Source organism: Nilaparvata lugens, chromosome 10 (assembly GCF_014356525.2).
Source record: "Nilaparvata lugens isolate BPH chromosome 10, ASM1435652v1, whole genome shotgun sequence".
Taxonomy (NCBI): domain Eukaryota; kingdom Metazoa; phylum Arthropoda; class Insecta; order Hemiptera; family Delphacidae; genus Nilaparvata; species Nilaparvata lugens.
Genome location: NC_052513.1, coordinates 34,331,725 through 34,357,458, shown reverse-complemented (window position 1 = coordinate 34,357,458; position 25,734 = coordinate 34,331,725). Strand labels below are relative to the sequence as shown.

The window sequence follows — 25,734 nt, the reverse complement described above, 5'->3', positions numbered from 1 at the left end:
TAAACAAACAAAGTTTTTCTGCTTTACTCTAAAGCTAGCTGATAACAGAGTTTCCTCATGAAATCATTGAAAGTCTTACTCCGTTTTTCTTACTTCAGGCTATTTCATTTTTCTGTTTTGTTCCTTATCTTGGACTTTTGAATTATTTTGAATATTGAAGTTTTTTGTGGTTCTCTGAATCTAACTCTGATATAATAGTTCCCTCTCAGATTCTCAAATTCCAACTAGAGGTACGTACAGATATACGCGCCGCGAACATGAGCAATTCACTTTTAATCAGCTGATTATAACTGTATTTTTACAGAAACGGTAAGATACAGATATAAAAAGCTTGGCATCAACTGATTAAAAGTGAATTGCTCATGTTCGCGGCGCGTATATCTGTACGCACCTTTAGGCTCAACATTATTTTAACCCATTTCTGACTACGTGTGACCTTATTTGAATTTGGGAGAGGAATAGCACAAGGGTAACTCATTTTTTCTCTCCCTATCATTTTTATGATGTACTTATTGTATCAAACGATCAATAACGAATAAAGAATACTATTCTTCAAAGAAAAGCGATTAATTCACTTATTTATATACTGTATGCCTATGGAAACGGTAAGATACAGTTATAAAAAGCTTGGCATAAGCTGATTAAAAGTGAATTGCTCATGTTCGCGGCGCGTATCTGTACGCACCTTTAGGCTAGGCGAACACCAGTTTGTCAAGACAAGACAAGACATGATCAGACACGTTTAATCACAATACTTCACATTGTTGCTTATGACGCAACTCAAACTGATTAGTCATTGCAATTAGACATGTCTTCATAAGCAACTATGCAACTAAGCAACTCGAAATTTTTGGACAAGGAAGGACATTTTCGAATAATGTCAAAATGAACTATTTTTATTTGGAATAATTTTGTTATGAGCTTACTCAAATGTATAAAATAGAAATTATTTTCATACGAGGATTTGAATTCAAAATAAGAGAACTCAAAGTTTGGAGAATAAGAAGTCTGAAAGTACAGTATAAGCGCAGGGCGCACACCAGTAAAGTTAGTCAAAACAAGACATGATCAGACACATTTAGTCACAATACTTCACATTGTTGCTTATGACGCAACTCAAACTGATTAGTCATTGCAATTAGACATGTCTTCATAAGCAACTATGTGAAGTATTGTGACTAAATGTGTCTGATCATGTCTTGTCTTGACTAACTTTACTGGTGTGCGCCCTGCTTATACTGTACTTTCAGACTTCTTATTCTCCAAACTTTGAGTTCTCTTATTTTGAATTCAAATCCTCGTATGAAAATAATTTCTATTTTATACATTTGAGTAAGCTCATAACAAAATTATTCCAAATAAAAATAGTTCATTTTGACATTATTCGAAAATGTCCTTCCTTGTCCAAAAATTTCGAGTTTATGAATAGACAAAATTTTACTAGGTGATTCATTGGAAAAAAGAGTAAGGCCAGGTTGCACAACAGCCGTTTAAATTTTAACCGTTATTAATTTCACGAGAGCCAATCAGAGAAGGCGTTTTTGAAAAGACGGCTTCTCTGATTGGTTCACGTGGAATTAATCACGGTTAAATTTAACCGGCTGTTGTGCAACCGGCACTTGAAGTTTAAATTTCATTACACGTCTATTCCAAGGGGTTTTGGCACCGAATCAATGCAGTTTCATACGTTTCTATTGTTTGTGCCTTTTAGAAGTGAATTCGCCAACTAAACAGGGTTCTGTATTGTCTTTTGCCGCCGGTGAGTGTGGAATGAAGCCAAAGATAAGGTGGAAAGAATCGTGAAGGAATGTCATGTGATGCTGCCAACATTGTTCTCTTTTGTGCTCTTCATTCGTGGTTGGAGTTGGTCTTGTTGGCATAAAGATTGTCAGGAAATGTAAGTAGTTACAATTAATTCATGAGAGTTTTGCAAGTACTTTGTTCTTGAATGTACACATTTTATTAGAGATGAGTCCTTTTAATCATCGCATTGGTTCACTGTATTTCTCATATTAATTCATTATTCAACTAATGCTCTTGTTATTTAATTGATCGAAATTTCTCCTCCAATTCTACTTCTTATTTTCCACCTTCTTCTTATTCTTGTTCCCTTACAACAAATTCTATTTCTTCTCAACTTCTTTTCCATTTTTCTCTACTTACTTTTCTTCTCTTTTTACCCCTGCAACGACCACTACTACTTTATCTCTTTTCTTCTTCTTCTTCTTCTTCTTCTTCCTCTTCTTCTTCTTCTTTTTCTCCTTTTTCTTCCTTTTCCTCTCCCGTTTGTTATTCTTTTTCTTTTCCTTCGTTTTATTTTTCTCCTTCCTCTTCCTTTTCAATTTTTACTTCTTCTACTGCTTGTTTCTCTTCTTCTTCTTTTTATTCCTTCATCTTTTTCTTCCTCCCTCCTCCTCGTTTACTACCTTTCTTTCTTCATGTTCTCCTATCTTCCTTCTTATTCTTCTCCTCCATCATCGCATTCACTCTCATCTAATTTTACGTATTTTCCTTCTGCTACTATATTTACTACTTCTTCCTCTAATTCCACTTCTCCATTCCCAATTCCCAACTGCTGATAAAATCAGAAACCCGCTGAAGGAATGACCGTATAATTGACGTCAATAAAAAACTTGTCCCGTTCTCCCGAATAGGGGCCAAGAATTGAATGTCATTTGAATAATAAGTTATGCTGATTTTATTGGCCTATCAAATTGTTAGAACAGTTGAATAACTCTGTTCTCAGAGCAAATACTGTGTAATTGAACCAGATATTCGACAATATTCTCCTCTAAATGATACCACTTGAAATTGGGACAACTTTGCTGATTTTGAAGACAGATCAAAACTGAGCTGACCATCAATTTGATGTAGATTTAAATGCAGATCGAAAAAGAGCCACCAATTTGTGACTAAATTTATGTTATTTGTCGGACATATCAATGTTGGATAAATGGATATCGTACTTTGAACCTGTTGGTGAATTTGGAAGAGAGGTCGAGATTGATCAAAACCCTACAATCTACGACAGATTGATACGAAAACAGGCTGGATTAGAGGTAAAAATCATAAATATTTGAGACAAAATTAAATTATTAATTCAAGTCATTTTAGATATGATATTCAGAGCGTGTTTACAATTTTATAAAAGTTTTTTTTCACATCTTTTATGAAAATATTGAAATTTTGCACAATTTGGCAACACGATTATCTCCTTCATGTTTCTATATATTTTATACAGACTATAGAAAGAGATATTGAATAAAACCCACAATTTTGCGTCAGTTTATATCGAGAACGCATTGGAGCTACCAACTATAATTATTTGAAACAAATCTGTCTAATCAATTTTGATATTCATTTAAATTCTGATGAGATATAATAGTAAGTACTTAAACCAGTTCTAAAACTTTCAAAAGAGTTCAGATCAGAATAGACCTTATCAATTCGTGAAATTCTATATCTAATAAGAACTAATTAGAGCTGAAAATTGTCAATATTTGTTACAAAATGATTTTTCAGTTATGAATTCGAGCAAATTGTAAGTTTATTAACAGTAAATTCAATTTTATTTGATCCATTCAACCGAGAGATTTTGATTGGATGAGGTTGAATTTTAAATCCAGTCCAAAACTGAGCAGCCTATTAATTTGCAGGACATTATTTTTTATCAGAGTAGTAGAGCCCATCATTTTGAATCCAGAACGAATTAGAGCTACCACTATTTGGGACAAAATTATTTATTGAACACTTCAACCATGAAGATTGTGATTGGAATAAGTTGGTGAATTTCAAATCAAGTCCAAAAAGGAGAACCTATCAATTTGTTGCAAATTTCAGATCAACACAGTTATCCATCAATATTTTGTATCCAGAACGAATTGGAGCGGTTTTCGTCTCAATTTGTCCTTCAACGATTGCCATAATATTCTGTCGTCAGCCGGATGTTGCAGTCTCGATCTCGCCGAAGACTTGTGACACAAATTGTATTAATCTCAGAACCACTTTTGATGCTCACATATGTGCAGAGTTCACATGTTGCAAGACTGTGATTGGTTTCAAGTTGGGTAAGAGACACTTGTGACCTCGAAAATATAAATATCCAGATCAAAAGTGCGGGGAAATGAATTGCTACATAAATAATATTGTTGAGAAAAACAGGAAATTGGGTTCAGTTTGTGGAAATTTATGTCACTCTACCGTTCCTTTCATAATCAATTCTTCCTTTCCAAGAAATATTTCTTATAAACAGGATTAATGCATCAATGCTTCTCGTTTAACGAATCTTGGCAATTAAGTGAACCTCATTCTTTATATTATCAGTTATCATAATAACTTATATTTGTGCATCAAACTATTATCTAGGTTTCCTTTTCTATCTAGGTTTCCTAAACTATTGTTGACAAAATGTCCGCAGCAATAATTCCACTACAAGCTATGATATATAAACCAAGAGAAAAGAGATGTCGGAAGACTATTGAAGAGATGGCAATAATAATTTTTCATTACAATAATTAACTCTTTATAAATATCAATTGTGAGTTGGAACAGGCAAATATCCTTGGAAGGCAAGAAGAAGAAGAAGAAGAACTATTTTTCCCATTAAAAGTCAGTTGATATGTCGGTTACACAGAAATCTCATTGAATTTAACCAGAGAAAACTTATAAGATTGTATTATTGTATGATCTAACCTAATAATCTAACTAATAATGACTTGATAGTTCGACCTCGTTAAGATGGACACGTTAAGCAGTCGGTCCCGGCTGCCTAAAAAGCAGTCGTTAGGTCATGTCAGAGGCCCTGAAATTGATCATTTGCGACCTGAAAACTCTGACACCAGACCTGAGCCAGCCAGGTCACACGATATTATTATTATTATAGTTCGACCTCACAATAGTTTATTGGATCTCGAGTTGAATTGGTTTTGCTATTAGTTGACATCATAATGGCGGTTAAATTTGATTGTTTTTTATCACCGAATTTGTGGGATTGAAAGAACTGTTATGCACGGTCGTACCTAGATTGAGAATCCTGAATATTCTTTCGAGTTATGTGACATGATGATTAAAGGGAGATATGAAGATTTCAACAACCATTTGTAAGAATATTGCTGAGGGTGATGCCTTCACAACACCTAGGCTTGTGCTTCTTGATTTCCAATTCCCCTCTTTTGATTCCCAGTTCTTACCTAAGTATTCGTTTTATATCGTTTCTTTTTAGCTTTAAGATACTTGATGTTTTCCCAATTTGCACTAAAACCTCTTCAGTGTTTGGTATGCAATGACATGACTATTTACTCTTTGAATTTCACGTGTCACTGAATTCCGATAACCACAATCACCAACTATACTGAGTACTTAGCTCTACAGTGTATCACTAACTTTATAGCGTAACGGTACTACACCTTATCACATATGAAACCTCAATTTAAACACAACGTACTCTTTAATCGATCTTATTACCATTGCTAGACGCAATTTGAATACAATACATTGATGCGTCCTCTGCTCTATCATTATACAGCTAATAAATCTTATCACCCGTTGAATATACCTGTATTTATGAATGCATCCTGTATCTTCTTGCCTTGTAGATACTAAATATACTTATATACATAGATAGATAGTTATATATAGATAGTAAATATACATGAGTTATATATCTATAGCAGTTGTCGAGCATTCAGCTTGGGGTATATTTCCACAATTCTATAGTATATCTATGTATTTCTCAGTTTGTCTATACTATATCTGTTTCCATGAATGTATGTAGTTGACAGCTATAATACTATATATTGTACTCCCTGATAATGTAATTGTGTAAGCTGCAATTGTATTCCAGAGTTTGAATAAATCACTGTGCTGAGTCCATCTGTTAATTACATGGTCTAGTAATTATTCAAGTGAATATGTAATTAACATTTGTGTACTTGTATGTAGAGTGTGTGTACAAGTGTTGTTTGTGATCCTTGAATTGAGATGTTGTAGTTGAGTTATGTTGTTGTGAATGGCTAGGTTTACAATATGTTGTTGTTGGACAATAGGATGTTGTTGGTTGTGTTAGGTGTTGTAATGAATTGTTGTTAGTCTTGAACTTATGAACTTGAGGGTTTGTGGTGATATTGGTTGTGTTTATAAGTAGTATTATTTAAAGTGTAGTATGGGAACCTCTTCTCAGACTCATGTTCATTTCTCTTGCAAAAAACAATAGTTTTTGAAATTTTATAAATTTCACTCGTGAAACTTGAAATTGATCTCACTATAATTATATTATTTGTCATATTAATGATGATAAGTAGACTATAAAAATTTTTTTGTAACTAACTATTGTATGTAATTGTAATTTATCTAATATTTTTTTTGTTGGTTATTCATCTTGTTTTCACTATTATTATTACTATTAAATTTTGTAAAATTTTTAAGTGAAAAAACACTCACATTCTTTGATGTGGCGACGTCCGTTTCGTGCTGGTATTGCACATTTTCAAGCCAAACAGAAACTGAAGTGTTTAAGGTTATGAGGGTGAAATTTGGTCAGAGTGGGAGTGGAGGGGATTTTTGGCCACTCTGACCAAATTTCACCCTCATAACCTTAAACACTTCAGTTTTCTTTTTGGCTTGAAAATTTGCAATACCAGCATGAAACGGACGTCGCCACACCAAAGAATGTGAGTGTGTTTTTTCACTTTAAAATTTGACAAAATTTAATAGTAATAATATTTCCTGTAATTGATGTAGTAGTTTTTTTCTAGTTTTAGTTTTTGTTAGGAAATGAACATTCATTTATCTATATAAATTTCTAGTGTATTTCAACAATTATATGTTTTTTTTATTACCCTACTAAATGTTGTTACCATAATTCAAGAGTTTTAATTCTTTGGAAAACCATGAGCTTGTAGAATTCAAAGGCAATTTCTTTAACCATTTAATTAGGCATACAGAGTATATAAATAAGTGAATTAATCGCTTTTCTTTGAAGAATAGTATTCTTTAATCGTTATTGATCGTTTGATACAATAAGTACATCATAAAAATGATAGGGAGAGAAAAAATGAGTTAACCTTGTGCTATTCCTCTCCCAAATTTAAATAAGGTCACACATAGTCAGAAATAGGTTAAAATAATGTTGAGATTATGATATGGACCTCTAAGGTCTGTATTTGGGTCGACAAAACAGTAGTCGATCTATAAAAAATTTTTAACTTTAATATTCTGTTTTATGAGTGAGTGCCGGTTGCACAAAAGCCTGTTAAATTTTAATCTTAATCAATTTTACGAGAACCAGAATCAGAATAGCCGTTTTTTCAAAGACGTCTCCTATGATTGGTTCTCCTGAAATATTTATCACGATTTTCTCGAAAACGGCTCCAACGATTTTGATTAAAGTTATACCTACAATAGTAATCGATAAACTGCCACAAGTCCCATATCTGTAAAAATTTTAGGAGCTCCGCCCCATCTATGCAAAGTTTGATTTTAGATTATCAATTATCAGGCTTCAGATACAATTTAAACAAAAAAATTTCGAGTGGAAAAGATTGAGCATGAGAATCTCTACAATTAATGTTCAGTAACATTTTCGCCTAAAATTAAAAATAAGCTCGAAATTCGAGAAAATGTGATTATCCAAACTGTTGGCAACTATTGATTCTATTAAATGATTCACTATGAAGAGATATCAGACCTCGTGTGTCTCCAGCGTTATCGCCCTGTCACCAGCTGGCTCAAAATCTTTGAATAGTAGACTTGAGATGCGCGGGAACACTAGCGTCAGATGATCAATTTTCATAACTGCAAGGAAAGTTGTGTGAGTGCGCCACACCAGATTTTTTTTGCAAGAGAAATGAAGCTGGGTCTCTGAAGAAGTTGGCATAGTAAGGTTCACTTTAAACTGTCAGCATTCCTCATTTATAACACCAATGCTTTCCATTCAACCGATACTGACATTTTTAGTGAATCTGACCATAGAAACATATGTGCTCCAAGAGTAATGACAACGCAAATTTTGACGTTAAATATGGAAGTCAAGGCAGAGAATTTATGGTAGATGCACTGATGAATCATGCTTCATCATAATAAAACATGTACCCTGTACAATACAGCGCATCAAAAAGGATAGGTCTCCCAGGATTAAGGTTTGAATTCATTATGGGTGAAGGATTACATTCTATTCTATTCATAGACGGATGTATTACAGGAAAACAATGGGTACAATTTATTCATGGGGATATTCTATTCGTGCGTATTATACTTGAATATCTGGTATCATCTGCCGCTTCTTTTCATGCTCATCATTTTTATTGTTTCATAATCCTCTCTACATGTCGTCTTGTTAAATTTTATTTTTCTTTGTTTTTATTCTCTTTCTCTGTGTTCTTCTTTTATCAACTGCATCGTAGTTTTTCTTTACTTCCTCTTTTCCCCCCTGCTTTACCTCCAGCTTCTGCTTCATTTCCTCCTCCAACTCTTCCTGCTACTCCTCCTTTTTCTCCTCCTTCTTCATGTCCTCCTCTTTCTCCACCTCCTCCTTTTCCTCTTTCTCTTGAAGATGCTCTTTTTCCGAACATTTGCAGCCCTCTTTCTTGTTTTATCTTCTCCTATGCATTAGACTTATTAAACTTCCATATTCTTTCTTCTTCATCCTTCTCATCAATGTCCTTCTTTTCATCCCCATTTCCTCATCCACCATTTTCTGTCTGTTCTCCTCTTTTCAATTATCACTTTCGCACGTTTTTACTCCTCTTACTCCTTCTTAACCTCCATTTAATCTATCTCCATCTCCATCCTCCTCATTCTCAATTCCTTCTTACTGTTCCTCCTCCTTTCTCCCCCTCCTCTCGTTCTTTTCATCATTGACCGCTTCCTCCAGTTTCTTAATTCATTTTTCTCCTACTCCTACCTTTCCTCTCCTCCTTCCTCCCCTTCACTTCTTTTTCTTCTTCCTCTTCACGTCTTCTTCTTCTTTTCTTCTTCAATAATTCTTCTTTTCTTCTTCTTCCACTCTATCTTCTTCTATATCCACTTCTTGTCCCTCTCATCCTCCTCCTAATTCTATCTCTCTTCTCCACTCTTCTTCTTCTCCATTCTTCTTCTTCTTCATATCGTTCTCTTCCTTCTCTGCCATCTGTCCTGTCCAACTTCATCATCCTTCTACATCCTTCCTCTTCTTATTGTACTTCTCCCTCATATTTCCCCCCTTCCCCCACCATCTTTCACTGTCATGTGACTAAGCACTCTCAGTTCAAGTCCAAAACACAATTTTATGTTCATCTGCTGCGTCTCATCTGTCTTCTATTTTGCAGTATATTTCAGCTGCACGAAGCTTTCATAGTTTGTTATCATTGGCCATCAAAAAGTCTGCAGCGAATTTATTCCTCATTCATAGACCAGCTGTTGCTTCATTCTGCTTCTCATAACGGCGCTTCTAGGATACAACGGTGCGGAATTTCATTTTGTGGTTCGGAAGTCGGAACCCACCTAAAACTGTACATTCCTTCTGATACCATATGGAGTACGTTAAAAGTACTGAAAGGTATGATAATTGGACAAAGGGCTCGTGGAAGACCCCGGCTACAATATTTGAAGCATGTAACCAAAGATTTAGGGATTCAGAGCTACAATCAACTGAAAAGTACAGCTCTGGACAGAAAACGATGAAAACCTGCCTACCAATCGAAGCTTAAGAAGAAGACCATATATGCTTTAATTGTGCATCATCCATTATAGCTTTTTAATTATAATGGTTCTTCTTTGATTCCAATGTCGTTTCTAATTTTTTGGAGTTTGGACCCATCCACCTATAGTTGCGCGTAGAGTCATCTCTAATCTGATCCCGTGTTATTAATCTCGCACAAGCTTAGGGTATATGTTGGCTTCATCCTCAGTAAGATAATTCGTCTCATATGTGATCATAATAGGTGGTCAGTGAACGAGTATGATAATGTAATACTGGAAAATATGAAACTGAAATATAATGACGTGACAGGACGTGAACCTAGTCTGCTACATTCGTTAATATTATCATTATGATTATATTAATGTTCACATTGAGACAAAGCTAGCAAGTGAGTGCTTTTTCTCAATGATTGTATGGTACAAACTCATCTAGAAATCTTCAAATTCAATTTTCAAATTTAGAGTCTGATGAAAGAAACAATAGCATAAGAAGATATCCCATGGTATAGGGCGTTTATGTTCCAAATTTCCCTCAAGCCGATAGTCCTATAGTGTGGTCCACGTTATAATGGCAGTATTTGATTAACATTGGTGCTGTTATCCTTGTCTATCATTGCACAAAGCAGGTAGTACTATCCTTTTCTAGCTCCGCAACGATGCCAAATCTGTTTGTGACAATGTAGAAATATAATTAATAAAGGCAGATAATAGTCAACAATGTTCTTCTATCTTTATCCACTGCCATTATAATGTGGACCTCACTATAGTAGTTCTTTCTCGTTAAGCTATGTCTCGCTGGTAGTCTCTCACACCTATTTATAATAACTTCATTTATGAGCTAATAAAAATTTGGCTTGAAATTTGAAACATAAACAACCTATGCCATGGGATATATCTTTTTTTGTTATTTTTCCTCTATGTTTATACCTTATTATCATAAAATGCACAAGTGCATCAGAGGATCGGCAACTTTTTTCTCTTATCTTTCTCCACTGCCATTATAACGTGGACCGCACTATAGGAGAAGCGACTATTGAGAAAATCCTGAATAATCTATTCGTCTTCGTCTCAATGTGAATGAGTAGCCCAATAGTAATAATTATACTGTAAACCCATTTAATTACGAACCCAAGGCTCATTTAAGCAGAACTTTACTCATTAAAACTTCATATTCATCCAGAATTCTTACAATAATTTTAATGGGGAAGAAAACACACAATCTCTGTGGCGAAAATCTCCGTTAAGACATGAGTATGAGAAGGAAAGGTTATGCTAGAAAAACAGGATTAGAATGCCACATGAGATGAAATTAGAGGAAGGTGCATCATAATATGACAGTAGGTTATGCGACACGGAAACTGCAGTTCAGGATGCAACGATGCAACTGCAATTGCATTCAGGTGCAACGGTCATGTCTTATCGGACAAAGTGCATCTCTGGTAGGATGCAATTATATGCAATCACAGTGCAGTTGTGTGCAGTTGGGGCACGAACCTTTGGGACAGAGGTCTTACTGTATTTACTAGGTTATACCTTACAGAAACTGTAGTTTTTCTATAAATAGTTTTAAAATAGATCTTCTATGGTTATATATACCTTAATATGTACCTGTATAGTGTGGAGTTATTACGTACAGTATGCCACACATTCTATTATGTATATCTATTTGTGATGGTTTCTTGATTCATTCCGAGCTGCTATGTATTAAAACACTTTTTTCTATGTTTTTAAACACGACATGCAGTCGTGTATATTTGACTGCATGTCGTGTTTAAATACATAGAAAAAAGTGTGATTTTATTATTGTTTATTTAGTCTATGGTAGTAGATTTTTCTATTAATAGTTCTAAAATAGATCTTCTATGGTTATATGTAACTGTATAGCGTACGGTTAAACCACAGATCCAATTGTTCATTTAGTCTATGGTTATGTGTTATATATCTAGTAGGTGGTTCCATCGGTAGATACCATGATGGACGAGTACAATTGCACTTGAAATATAACAGAGGTTTCAATTGAGAGATTTTTCCCTACATGATAAAATGACAGATTCATTCATATTTATTCAGTCTATGGTAATAGAAATTCAATAGGTTTTGATACTATAGCTTTTTTCTCTAATGCTCATCTTATTGTCAACTATGAGTAGCTGACGTCGAGTTGAAGAAATGAAATCATTGCTCTCTCTCATTGCCTGATTTATGATTGGTTAAATTCTCTCTCCAACTCAATTCCCATTGGCTGTTACCATGACAACTAAATCGCAGCTCTCTCATTGGTTGGCTTGTGATTGTTTGAATTTTTCCTCTCACTCCCATTGGTTTTCCTCATGACAAAAAAATTACTGTTTTCTCATTCCTTGGCTTGTTATTAGTTAAATTCTCCCTCTTGCTAAATGTTCATTGGCTGTAAATTAGTATTATTTGAATATAAATTTAGTATCAAAGTCAATTCCTAATACCATAGACTGAATAAACATGAATGAATCTATGCTAATACCATGTAGGCGTGTGTGTGTGTGTGTGTATGAGTGTATGTGCGTCTGTGTACACGATATCTCATCTCCCAGTTGACGGAATGACTTGAAATTTGGAACGTAACATCCATTGTCCTTACACTACAAGGATCCGACACGAACAATTTCGATCAAATGCAATCCAAGATGGCGGCTAAAATGGCGAAAATGTTGTCAAAAACAGGGTTTTTCGCGATTTTGATCAAATTTATACCTGAAATAGTCATTGATAAGCTCTATCAACTGCAACAAGTCCTATATCTGTAAAAATTCCAGGAGCTTTGCCCCATCTATGCAAAGTTTGATTTTTAGATTCTCAATTATCAGCCTTCATATACAATTTAAACAGAAAATTTCAAGTAGAAAAGATTGAGCATGAAAATCTCTGCAATTAATGTTCAGTAACATTTCCACCTAGAATTGAAAATAAGCTTGGAATCCGAGAAAATGTGATTATTAAATTGCAAACTGTTGGCAACTGTTGATTCTATCAAATGATTCACTATGAAGAGATAGCAGACCTCGTATGTCTCCAGCGTTATTGACCTATCACCAGCTGTCTCATATCTTTGAATAGTAGACTTGAGATGCGCGAGTACACTAGCGTCAGGAGATCAATTTTCATAACGGCAAGGAAAGTTGTGTGAGTGCGCCACACCAGATTTTTATTCATAAAATAGCTTGATGATACTGGCTGCTTAACTCAATACTCTCTTTCGAAGTACATTTTAAGAGATTCTCTTCAAGAATTCATATTAGATTAGAGTATTAGATGCTAGAGCAATAATTCGTACAATGCCTTATCTTCATTACTTTTTTATTTTCTCTATTTGTGAGTGTTGGTTTCCATCTTTTATCTATATCTGTCACACTCTCCCTCGTCATCTTTTACTCTCTCTCTCTCTCTGCCTCTCTCTCGTTCTCTTCTCCTTCCGCTCTTCACACACCCTCTGTTTCTCTCCTCCTTTCAGTCTCTACCAATCAATCACCCGGTCTCTCTCTCTGAAGCAATCAATCTCGATCTCTCTCTCGCTCTCTTTTTTTCACTCACACGTGAGACTGAAGGTTGCGCAATTCTTAATGGAAGTTAGCCTACTATCAACATCCATCCCACTACGAATAAGGCACCACAGAAAAAAAGCGAAAACAAAATTAAGGCCGTTTAAATGTTAATCACATTAATTACACATCAGCACTGCCAACGAAAAAAAATCACATATAGGCAAAGGTTATCTCATCGCAGTAATCATAGTATAGTTTCGGTGGGGTCCTGTAGCTAGATTCACTTTAAACTGTCAAAGTTAATTAAATGGGGGAACATTTTTGTTACCTATAACGAATGCTGACTGTGTATTTCATAAAGTTGTGGTCCTATGGGCCACGAATAGGTAATTCTAATGGAGTGAGTTTCTCTTCAAACTGTCAGCATTGATTGAATGGGGGAGTATTGATGTTTTCTATAAGGAATGCTGACAGTGAGTTTTTACTTATAGTCCTATGGTCCACGACTGGAAATTCTAAATGCAGTGAATTTTAGTGTCAGCATTAAGTGAATGGGAAGTGTTAGGGTAATTTATATAGGGAATGGTGACGGTTAGAAGGGAATCTCACTATAGCATCTGTGAACTACGAGATGGAAATTGTTCACATTTGAAAAGATAGAGGTAATAGGCCGCACGATGCTGGAGAATCAACAAACATTATTGGATAATATGTGTTGTATGAGTGTGTGTGTGTGTGTGTGTGTGTGTGTGTGTGTTTAAGGTGAAGACGTGTGGAATTGGTGATGGAGTTGTAAATTGTCATGATGATTATGAGGAGGAGGAAGAAGAAGAAGAGAAGAAGGAGTGGGAGGAGGAGGAGGAGAAGAAGGAGGAAGAGGAGAAGAAGAAGAAGAAGAAGAAGAAGAAGAAGAGAAGAAGAAGAAGAAGAGAAGATGAAGAAAGAGGAGAAGAAGGAGAAGGAGGAGAAGAAGAAGAGGAAGAAGAAGAAGAAGAAGGAGGAGAAGAAGTGGAAGAAGAAGAAGGAGGAGGATAAGAAGAAGAAGAGGAAAAAGAAAGAGAAGAAGTGGAAGAAGAAGAAGGAGGAGGAGGAGGAGAAGAAGAAGAGGAAGAAGAAAGAGAAGGAGGAGAAGAAGAGGAAGTAGAAGAAGGAGGAGGAGGAGGAGAAGAAGAAGGAGAAGAAGAAGAAGAAGAAGAAGAAGAATAAGATGGAGACGAAGGAGAAAAAGAATAAGAAGAAGAAGGAGGAGGAGAAGAAGAAGAAGAAGAAGAAATAGAAGAAGAAGGAGGAGGAGAAGAAGAAGAAGAAGAACAAGGAGGAGGAGGAGACAGTATGTGGAGTAAGACAGTGAGACAGTATTGTTTTGGTAAAACAATGTTGAATTAGGGAGGAAGGAGTACAATAAATTTTGGAAAAAAACAATCATGATGAGAAGGAAGACAATGTTGATGAGGAGGTGGTGGAGGAAGAGGTAGAGGAGGAGGAAGATAAGGAGGAGAAGTCGAAGTAGGTGGGAGGAGGAGAAGTTGGTGGAAAGAAAATTTATTTATTTATTTCATTGACATTCACAAATAATAATATTATAATATATTATATGATTGAGAGAAGACAACAGGCATAGCCCAAAAATGTCTCCTCCCAAATTTTTACAAATAAAAGTTTCAAAATAGAATGAGGTTAAGATTTCACTCTTCACTTCAAAAAGTCCAATTTCCACTTCAAAACTAATGACTAAACTAAAAATTTTAAATTTTGATATTTAAAACAAAAATATTTCACTCAAATCTCTACAAATTGGAAATTTTAGAGTAATTTTGCAAAATTTTGAGCCTGAAAAGAAACACAACTTCACTATTAGCACAGCTGATAATTTTTTATGAAAAAAAAGTATGATGATGTTTGTGAATGGTGAAGAAGGAATGGAAGAAGAGGGGTGATAAAGAGGAATAGGAATTATGAAGATAAAGTATGTGGGAGAGAAATAGTTGGAGAAAAAAAAAAGAAGAATATTGATGAATAATGATGATAAAGATGAAAAGTGGGAGAAGAGTAAAAGAATATGAGCATAAAAATAAAAAGAGAGAAGACCACATTCTTACTGCTAGAAGGGAATAAGTTAAAGCAGGAAGAATATTATATGAGAAATGGAGAAGAAATACAGTGAAGATGACAACAAGGAAATGGGAGAATGAATAAGATAGAAGGAAGTGATGTGGAAAAGAAAGGAGGATAAATCGAGAATAAACTATGATGAAAGAAGTATATGAGGAGATAAGGAGGAAGAATAGACGAGATAATGAGAAAGAAAAAGAGAGATATTGTGAAAGGTGTGGTGGGAAGTTGTAGGAGAAGTAAACAGCATATAAACAGCATCAATTAAAAAGAAAGGAGAGAAGAAAATGAAAACAAACAACTTTTCAATCTGTAATCTATCAACAAACCAACAGGATCTATACAAGCTAGTTAGTATAGAATGTAATATTCTATATAAAATGTTATATTCCATACTGACTGATATAAGCTTGTGACACTGCCAACATCTAAGTCATCTTCTCTTACATCAGTGTGTAAGTGAAATTGATTAAACAAATTTGATTTCAACTAAAATTGATTATAAAAAAGTGAAAAATTAGAAAGAGAAATAGAATCACGAATACCCTCATTTGTTGTTTGTTTATATTCAAGGATAAGTGAGTAACGTACTGTACTTTCAAATACTGTACTAAGTACTATTTGCTATATAATTGACAACCACCTATTAACTCTGTTAGGTAATTAGATGATCTCATCTTTCATGTCTTGATGTCTATTCTAGGTGTTATCCTTGGCTATTTGATTGATGTAATTACTGTCTAATAGTGTTTTATGATGTGATGGGTGTTTAATAAATGTGTGCTGCGGGACCTAATATTACATTGCATTTATTTTTATGTGTATTTCGTTCTATAAGTAGTAGCTGAAAACCAGTCAGCATATTTAACAATATTTTGTAGTTTCAGATAATAAACTCGAAATTTGATGTACGTAATAGAATTAAAATGGCAGAAGTTGGAACGATTATTCAACTAGAATAAAAATTGAAATAAGTTTGATCCTAAATAAAATATTCTGTTAATGGAAAAATCGAGGGACCGAGCTTTGCTCTGGAGTGTAAAAGCATAGAAAATTTGTAAGAAAAGATTGAATTATTTATAGGTTTATATTTATTCATTCATTTTCTCAGCGTACAATTATTTTTACAGTTATATGAGGAGGCACAACAGGCTTATGCCCAAAACTGTCCCTTTTCAAATTTATACTACAGTCCAAAACAAAATCTAGGTTAAGCTACTATCACTCATCAAAATAACTATTTATTCACACTTCAAAAACAAACACATCATCAATTACAAATAGATATACTATGAATTCGATTTGGAATGATATACTATGTTTGCTACAATATTTGTTAATATACTATGTATTAACAAATTCTACACTAAATTTTACACTAACAGCATCTACTTACTATTCTGGAATTTCTGAAGTAAACATGTTCTCTGAAAAAAAGAGAAATAAACAAAAATAAGTTATTCTTGCTGAATTTTTCTTCTTGTGAGATCAGCTGGATGATCCCACACACATGCACTCGTTCACTCTCTTCCATTCGGTATCGACAGACGACAAAATTTCCATCTGCTTTTCCAAGGACGTATTTATCCTTCCAATGTTCTTCAGCGAGTTATCCAAGGGTTGGGACCTAGTGCAATCGAATCTCCATATCATAAACCTACTTTGTTCCAAATTTCGTGAAAATCTTCAGAGCCGTTTTCGAGATCCGTTGAACATACCCATATAACCATATAAACAAATAAATAAATATATATATATATATATATATATATAACGAAATTGCTCGCTTAATATAATAGGATAGTGAGATATTGCAATTATTCAAATGCTAATAAATCAATAATTATCATTAATCGAAAATCCAAATATTTGCAGTAGCTGAAGTCTTAGGGGTGATTTGCAGCATTTAATTTGGATTTTCGTTTAATTATTATTGTTATTAAAATATTCTATAATAGTCACTAAGCCACTTACACAGATTTAAATTAGGGTACAGTATAGCTATTGTAACTAACTCGCCCAATTTACTAATCTCATATTAATTATTCTCTTGTCTTCATTATTATGTAATCTTATGTATATTTTCCTTTATTTTCACAGGCTAGCAGAAAAATAGCAAAATGTGGCTATTTATTTGTGGCTCCAGGATGGGATTTTACCGTACCGCTCAACAGAACTAAGGTAGGATTTTCAAAAGAAATTACAAATTTTATGTTTTTCTGTAGTAATAATTATGCAACTTTCATTGACAAAATGACTGTTTTTAACCATCATTTGTCAGATCTATAAGAAAATTCAATTGAATGAAAAAGACTAAGAAATTGTCAAAAACCACAGATTTATTGATTCTTAGGAAGACTGGTTTCGGTTATTACACCATTGTCAATCTCTGATAAACTAAAACTAAATACAAGAGCAGCAGAATTTATGCTAGTAGGCGAGTACTGCTATTGGTCAAGGGCATGAACGCCTGCCATTGGCCCAGCTTGACAGTCTCCTCCCACTCAACGGTGTGAGAAAATACCGGTTAAGCAACAGAATCGCCATGATAACAACATTTACTTAACAAAGTTAAAAATCTGGTGTGGCGCACTCACACAACTTTCCTTGCCGTTATGAAAATTGATCAACTGACGCTTGTGTTTACGCGCATCTAAAGTCTACTATTCCAAGATCTAAGCCAGCTGGTGACAGGACAATAACGCTGCAGACACATGAAGTCTTCTATCTCTTCATAGTGAATGTTTTAATAGAATCAACACTTACCAACAGTTTGCAAATTGAATAATCTTATTTTCTCGAACTTCGAGCTTATTTGCAATTTTTGGTGAAAATGTTATTGAACATTATTTGTAAAGATTTGTATGCTCAATCTTTTCCACTTAAACTTTTTCGTTTAAATTGTATCTGAAGCCTGATAATTGGAAATCTAAAATCAAACTTTGCATAGTTGGGGCGGAGCTCCTGAAATTTTTACAGATATGTGACTAGTGGCAGCTGATAGAGCTTATCAATGACTTTCTTAGGTATAAATTTGATCAAAATCGTTGGAGCCATTTTCGAGAAAACCTCGAAAAACCCTGTTTTTGACAACATTTTCACCATTTTAGCCGCCATCTTGAATTGCATTTGATCGAAATTGTTCGTGTCGGATCCTTATAGTGTAAGGACCTTAAGTTCCAAATTTCAAGTCATTCCGTTGATTGGGAGATGAGATATCGTGTACACAGACGCACATACACACACACACACATACAGACCAATACCCAAAAACCACTTTTCTGGACTCAGGAGACCTTGAAACGTATAGAAATTTAGAAATTGGGGTACCTTAATTTTTTTCGGGAAGCAATACTTTCCTTACCTATGGTAATAGGGCAAGGAAAGTAAAAATTAATCATCGAAATACAATAGTAAATCCATTTCCCAACATATTGTTCAGATTTTACAGTACTGCACTACTGCACATCTATAAAGAAATCATAGGTAGGCTCGCTCCCTTTCTAAACAAGGAAAGTATTAAGTTTTTCTCCCGAAATCGTAGACATGTTATTCCAAAAAACTACAGAACTTGAACTATTTCGGACTATGTGTAACCCTATCTAAATTTGATAGAGGAATAGCACAAGGTTACCTTATTTTTTCTCTCCCTATCATTTCGATGATGTTCTTATTGTATGATTGAATACATAAAGTACAATAACAAAAAAATATCATTCTCTAAATAACCAATGAATTTCAACTGGAATTAATCTCAGTGATGTAATTACTTTCACTAATAAATCAATTAAGTTAATTAAGCCAGATTTATTTTCTGATATTTCCTCACATTTCAATAATCAACGAAAATTTCGACGCGGAAACAGGTTTGAATAGTAAAGACGTGAAAAATCAATATTCCACTCAATTCGATTCTCCATGAAGCTTGAAAAATTCATGATCTTCGAGCCTCTCCAGTGATCTTCACAGAACTAAGTTGATTATTACCAATTATGATCTGTATAATACGGCTACCATGCATGTAAGTAGCTTCCACCATACCATCTATACTACTGTACCATCACAAAAAAGAAATATAGGGAAGAACACATATCTCTATATTCTTTACTACCACAGACGAGAAGGTTGACTGTGATACTATGGTAGTTAAATTCAATTTAATCTGTCATTTAAATTCACTTCAAATTTATTTTAAATTCACTTTAATCTGTTATTTCTTATGAAAAATAAACATTAATGCTTCCAACCCATTGAACCAAAGCTGACCGTTTAAGCTGAATTTTACCACTGTATATAACTACCATATACATACCATACAACCATTTAAAGCCGCGGCTTCATTGATTTCATTCCAAATTGAATATTTTCGCCTTATCCGCGCATGCGTGGTGATAAAATTTTATGGTCTAAAATTGGCTGTTTGCGGGTGGTATACAGTATTACGCAGATGAGATTGCTGTATTATTATTGTTGTTGTTTCGTAATGATGACCAAAAACGGTGTTGGGGGGGGAAGAGGTCCCAGTTTGGGGTGGTGGGGGGAAGTGTTCCAATTAACGAAGCGTACTTCCTCCCGTTTCTGGTTTCTTTTTTCGGAGTATTGTTCCGCTTCTAAATCATTTCCTTCCGTCTCTTCCTGGCTGCTTCGTAATCGGCAGGCGATGTTTCACTTTCAACTGAATTAAATTTGTATAAATATTCTAGAATCTAGGTTGATCCTAGTCTGGGGTACTAGTTTCATGATCAAAAATTATAAAGATAGACTTGGGCCCGGTTGAACAAAAGTCTGTTAAATTTTCTTGTTGTTATTGTGCCTGTCCGCTACGAACGTGGGCGAACAACATGACGGTTTTCACTTTATCCACGGCAATACGAAATATTTCTATGGAGCTTTTTCCACACCAGGATCGGATTTTGTTTAGCCAAGAAATTCTTCCAATTCTTTCCAAAAATCTTTCCTTGGAGAATCACCTGTAATAGAGAATATGTTAGGTCGTTTCTCATTACATGTCCCAGATACTGGATCTTTTTGCATTTGATGGTGGTGATCATCTCAATGTCTTTACCCATTCTCCTTAGAACCTCAATGTTGGTTATGTGATAAATTTCAATCATATTTAATTCTAAGGCCTGTTTGTAGATACTCGATTTAAACGGAGAAATGTCAGCTGTTAGTTTAAACCCCGAATGAAACGCATTATGATAAATGCAAACCTTATCTACAATTAAACGTGGTTTAGCGCTAAACGTAGATGGCCTTAAGTCATTTTATGTCAGTTTAGTTCCAAGTCAAATTTCTATAAAGCATTTTGCTTCCAAGAGAACTAAACAGAGAATGTTTCTTTTGTAGAGAAAGGCTTCTCTGATTGTTTCTCCTGGCATTTAATTGGGATTTAAAGTTAACAGACTTCTGTGCAACCGGATGTTAGACCGATATTGTTCAGTGCAAAGCGCCTGATTTGTAAATTTACCTGTAAAGTAAATAACCCGCTCATTACCAAAAGTTTTAGAACAGGACACTCCCGTGTTTTCGGATGGGCACGTTAATTTGTCGGTCCCGGCTGAAGTATGACAGTCGTAAGACCCATTGACGGCTCAAATGATATATTCAGGCGTGGTGGAACTTCCGTCAGGAACTCCCCACCAATAAAAATCATACGAATACAAAGTTTTTTTACTTGCAAAGTTTAAAAAAACTTTCACAACTTTCACATGAATGAAGAAACATCGTGATTTTTCAAGAGTTTCCTAGACTTTATTTATTGCGGATGATGCCAACATAAGCTTTTTTGTTGTGAGTGGGTAATGAAAAGTGCGTGGGTGATTTGATGAGATAACCAAACGACCATTCCTACCGACGGGATTCGAACCCGTGACCAGATAGCGTTGATAGCGCTATAGTGAGGTCCACGTTATAATGACAGTATTTGATCAACTTTGGTTTTGCTACCCTTGTCTATCATTCGACAAAGCCGGTGGTACTATCCTTTTCTAGGTCCACAACGATGCCAATTATGTTTTGATAGTGTAGAAATATAATTAATTATGAAGAGAATCGGCATCGCTATTCTTCTATCTTTATCCACTGCCATTATAACGTGGACCTCACTGTAGCAGACTTAAGGGTGCTACGCCTTATATTGATATTCGTCTCGGCTATCCTGGCTGGTAATTTTAAACCATAATAATAGCAGAATATCCCCATAAATTGTGTCATTTCAACTAGAATATTATACTAAAAAAATTAATGATAATTCTATATTAGATATCGCTGCAAGAAGGCGTAAACCCAATACAAGATTCTCGTGTATAGTAAAAATAAGCAATTTTCGTTTGAGAACTGACTGCTTATTCCATTATAAGCTGTTTAGTATGCGTCGAACGACTCCAATAATATAATGAAGGGAAGAAATAGTATATTTCGCACCTAGGGCCGAAAATGAGACTTTTCCGGCTCGAAATCGGTTTTCAAGTCCGAGGCCGTAGGCCGAGGACTAGAAAAGATTGAGAGCCGGAAAACATTTTTGCCCATGGTGCGAACGCTATTTTTCGCCACACAGAGAAATAAACAATATATATGAGAATAATTGTTTATTAAGCAGTTCCGAAAACAAAAGTGGAAGGTCATAGCTCTAGCTATTAGTATAGTTATTAGTATCTAGTTATAAAGTATAGAAAACTGAAGAATACATAATACTTGGAAACCTCACAGAATCATATTGATTTTTCCAATACATCAATAAATTTTAGTTCTATTAGGATCCTCCTCAATTTGAATCAGGCAGCCTTTTGTTTTCCCAATTCCAAAAAAAATACCTAAAATACTCGTTTCACTGGGAATTCGTGTCTGATAGTAGCCTACATTATAACTGAAGAATATAAATTATTACTCATTTTATTGTGATCTATTCATGTTTTTCTTATGAAATTCAATAAATTATAGGCCTACAGCATGAAGACTATGTCCAATTCATTTGTACTGGTGGCAAAATTTTACATTGAAAATAATTATTTGATAAATCCAAGTTCAATAGTAATGAAAACAAATTCCTTCAAAAAATAATTGATAATAATACGTTTCGAGGGAAAAATTAAGAACAAAAAAATGGGAAGCATCGGGGGATTTGAACCGAGGTACCATCACTCCGTAAGCAAGCTTCTTACCGCTGCGCTACATAAACGTTAGTAAATGGTAGTCTTATAACCTGCTGATAAAAATACACACTTTGGGCTATGGAACTTCAATTAGCCTACGGTAGCATAGATGAATTTGAACATTATATTCTGAAAAATCTAGAAGGAAAATAGAAATTTGGGCTTCCAGGTGCACGAGATTGATATTTTTAGAATCTATGTTCAAAATTTGGAGATCTAAATCATTCCCGTTTTTCCGGTATGCAATCCACAAGTTGACATGTTTTGATGCGAACAAACACAACCCCACTCTCTCTTATTATATAGAAGAAGAAGATATCTTACCTCTATTTCATTCATCCAAATAAAATGATAGTATATTACTGCAGAATACTTTATTCAATTCTAGAAGCATAAACTGATTCTGTTTCATAAACTATTTGTTAAAACGTTCAGCACCATGGATATTGCCCAAGTAGTTCCAAAACTATCCACCAGGTTTTGTGATAAACGCAGTACTATGAGGTTTGAGGTTAGATTCTATTATACTCTGAAAATTGAATTTGAGTAGTTTATAATATCTTATTTGTATTTCATTCATCCAAATGAAATGATAGTATCTTATTGCAAAATACTTTATTCAATTCTAGAAGCATAAACTGATTCTGTTTCATAAACTATTTTGTAAACCCGTTCATATCAAATCAGAATCAGCTGTTATTCAAGGTCATTTTACAGCCCTAGGGCCGTAAAGTTTTACCGGCCTGGTCGGAAAACAATCACTTTCGGCCACCATATGACGCACGTAAACCAGCTCATTACATCCAAGTGTGGCGAAAAATATTTTAAAACTCTTCAAAACTTGTTTTACTAGTCTGCAATACTAGATTTCCAATAAATCTTACCAGTTAGAATTATTATTATAACTGCACAATCAGGGAACCAGTCATGAACCCTTATATTCTTTTTCTTATCTTCTTCTTCCCTTTCAAGTTTTTTGTACTTCTTTCTCTTCTTCATTTTCTTCTACTAATTTATCCTTCTCCTTCTCTCTTTCATCATCATCATCATTATCATCATCATCATCATTATCATCATCATTATCATCAGCATCATCATCATCATCATCATCATCATCATCATCATCTTCTTCTTCTTCTTCTTGTTCTTTTTCTTGTTGTTGTTGTTGTTGTTGTTGTTGTTGTTGTTGTTGTTGTTCTTCTTCTTCTTCTTCTTCTTCTTCTTCTTCTTCTTCTTCATCTTCTTCTTCTTTTTCTTCTTCTTCTTCTTCATCTTTTTCTTCTTCTTCTTCCTCTTCTTCTTTTACTATTACTATTCTTCGTTCATCATACTTTGTCCGATTACTACAGACTTACTACCCACGTGTTTTGTTGGCTATTTCTCATTCAAATTTTTCGTCACAACATTCGCCTTTCTTCTTTCTCCTCCCCTTTCACTCTACAGTAATCTTTGTCTCTCTCTCCCTTCCGCGCTCTTACTTATTTCGAATTCATATTTCTCCTAGTACCATCAGGGGAGCCTCAGGCACCTCATAAACAACATTCCAAAACGTAGTTCGTATTTTTCGGGGATTCATTTGAAGGATGATTTTTTTCAAGCATGATGTTCTGTCATGCTTACATCACTGTAGTAATATTATTTAGTATAGCATGATAATCAGCCAATCGGAGAGCTGCTTTTCCTGTCGACTCGTCGCCTGAAAACGCCTGAAAAATGCCTTACTATAGTGAGTTCCACGTTATAATGACAGTATTTGGTCAACTTTGGTTTTGCTATCCCTGTCTATCATTCGACATAGCCAGTGGTACTATCCTTTTCTAGGTCCACAACGATGCCAATTATATTTTTGACAGTATAGAAATATAATTAAATAATGCAGAGAATCGGCATCGCTATTCTTCTATCTTCATCTACTACCATTATAACGTGGACCACACTATATATATTTACTACAGTGATAGTAAACTAGCATTCGTTGAAGGGAGAGCATTGATCTTATTTATGAATTATAAGGAAAACTTACAGTTGAATCTTACCATAGAAGAGTATTTTTATTGCCAAGCCACACAAAGCGTTCTTTTTCAGGCGTTTTCAGTCGATTCAGGCAGGGCAGGACGCTCTCAGATTGGCTGATTGGGTTGGCGTTCGGGAATCAGCCAATCTGAGAGTTTCTTTTCCTGTCGACTCGTCATCTCAAAACGCCTGAAAAAATGCTTTGTGTGGCTTGGCCCTTAACTGAAATAAAGGACGGATACTTCGATAATCAAAATCCTTCAATCAATATTGTCCAAAAGAATAAGATTCTTATTCAGAATAAAATTGATTTTTCTTTTATTCTCTTATTAAAATTATTCCACTTACATTTTTCCGACTCGTCTGAAAACGCCTGTAAAAACGCTTCTTATGGTTTGGCCCTTAATGAGGAGGAGGGATACGTTGTCATAGCCTCCTCTATTAGAGGAGGCTATGACGTTGTACGTTGATAATCATGTCTAATAAGCATAATACGTGAAGGTATTATGTATTGTTTTAAAGTGTGTCAAATGATTGAGCATTAATGTACGTTAATAGTCTCCAAAAGATTAGGATTTTTCATTAGAATTACATTGACTTTCCTTCTAATTTCTCTCATTGAAATAATTTTTCCCATATTTTCCAAGGTGTAGATAGCTAGATACTTACTAGACCAATTTCAGAAAGCCTTAGGTACCAATAATATTCAAAATGTAATTACCTACTCTATTCTCTAGCTACAAATGTCTCAGTCCAGTCACATTACTGACCTTCAATTTTATTGCTACATACTTCATTGTCTTCAACCTCTTGATTTCCAGTGATAACCTCCAACTGGACACCCAATACAATGCAAAAGCAATCAGTTTCAATGATGCTAATCTGATATGTAAAGTTAACATTTGTCTGACAATCGACTGAAAGTCAGTTCATTCATTCATTCATTCATTCATTCATTCATTCATTAAAAGTTTACATTCTAACTTCAATGTGTCAACACTGTTTACAATCAACATTAATGCTTCCAACTCACTCAATGCTGACATTTTGCAGAGAATTTGACATTAGAGGTTTACAGTGGGCCAGCTAATAAGCATAATATGTGAAGGTATTATGTATTGTTTTAAAGTGTGTCAAATGATTGAGCATTATGACAGCCGGACCTTGCCTAATCGGAAGAATAACCTTGTCAATGAGTTGTAGAGAATTTGATTGATTGCTTTTAGTCCAAGATTTAGAGCTGAAAGGAACAGAGAATTCCT

The 25,734-nt window shown here is 34.6% G+C and overlaps 1 protein-coding gene across 1 annotated transcript in view; it reads left to right on the top strand.

Moving 5' to 3' along the window:
• Positions 1-25,734, top strand: part of LOC120353359 (protein outspread-like) — a 254,806-nt gene that overhangs the window by 132,031 nt on the left and 97,041 nt on the right. The window contains exon 2 of the mRNA XM_039436714.1: positions 17,406-17,486. Within this exon, the coding sequence (XP_039292648.1) occupies positions 17,406-17,486 (81 nt within the window). The remainder of the gene's footprint in view (positions 1-17,405; positions 17,487-25,734) is intronic.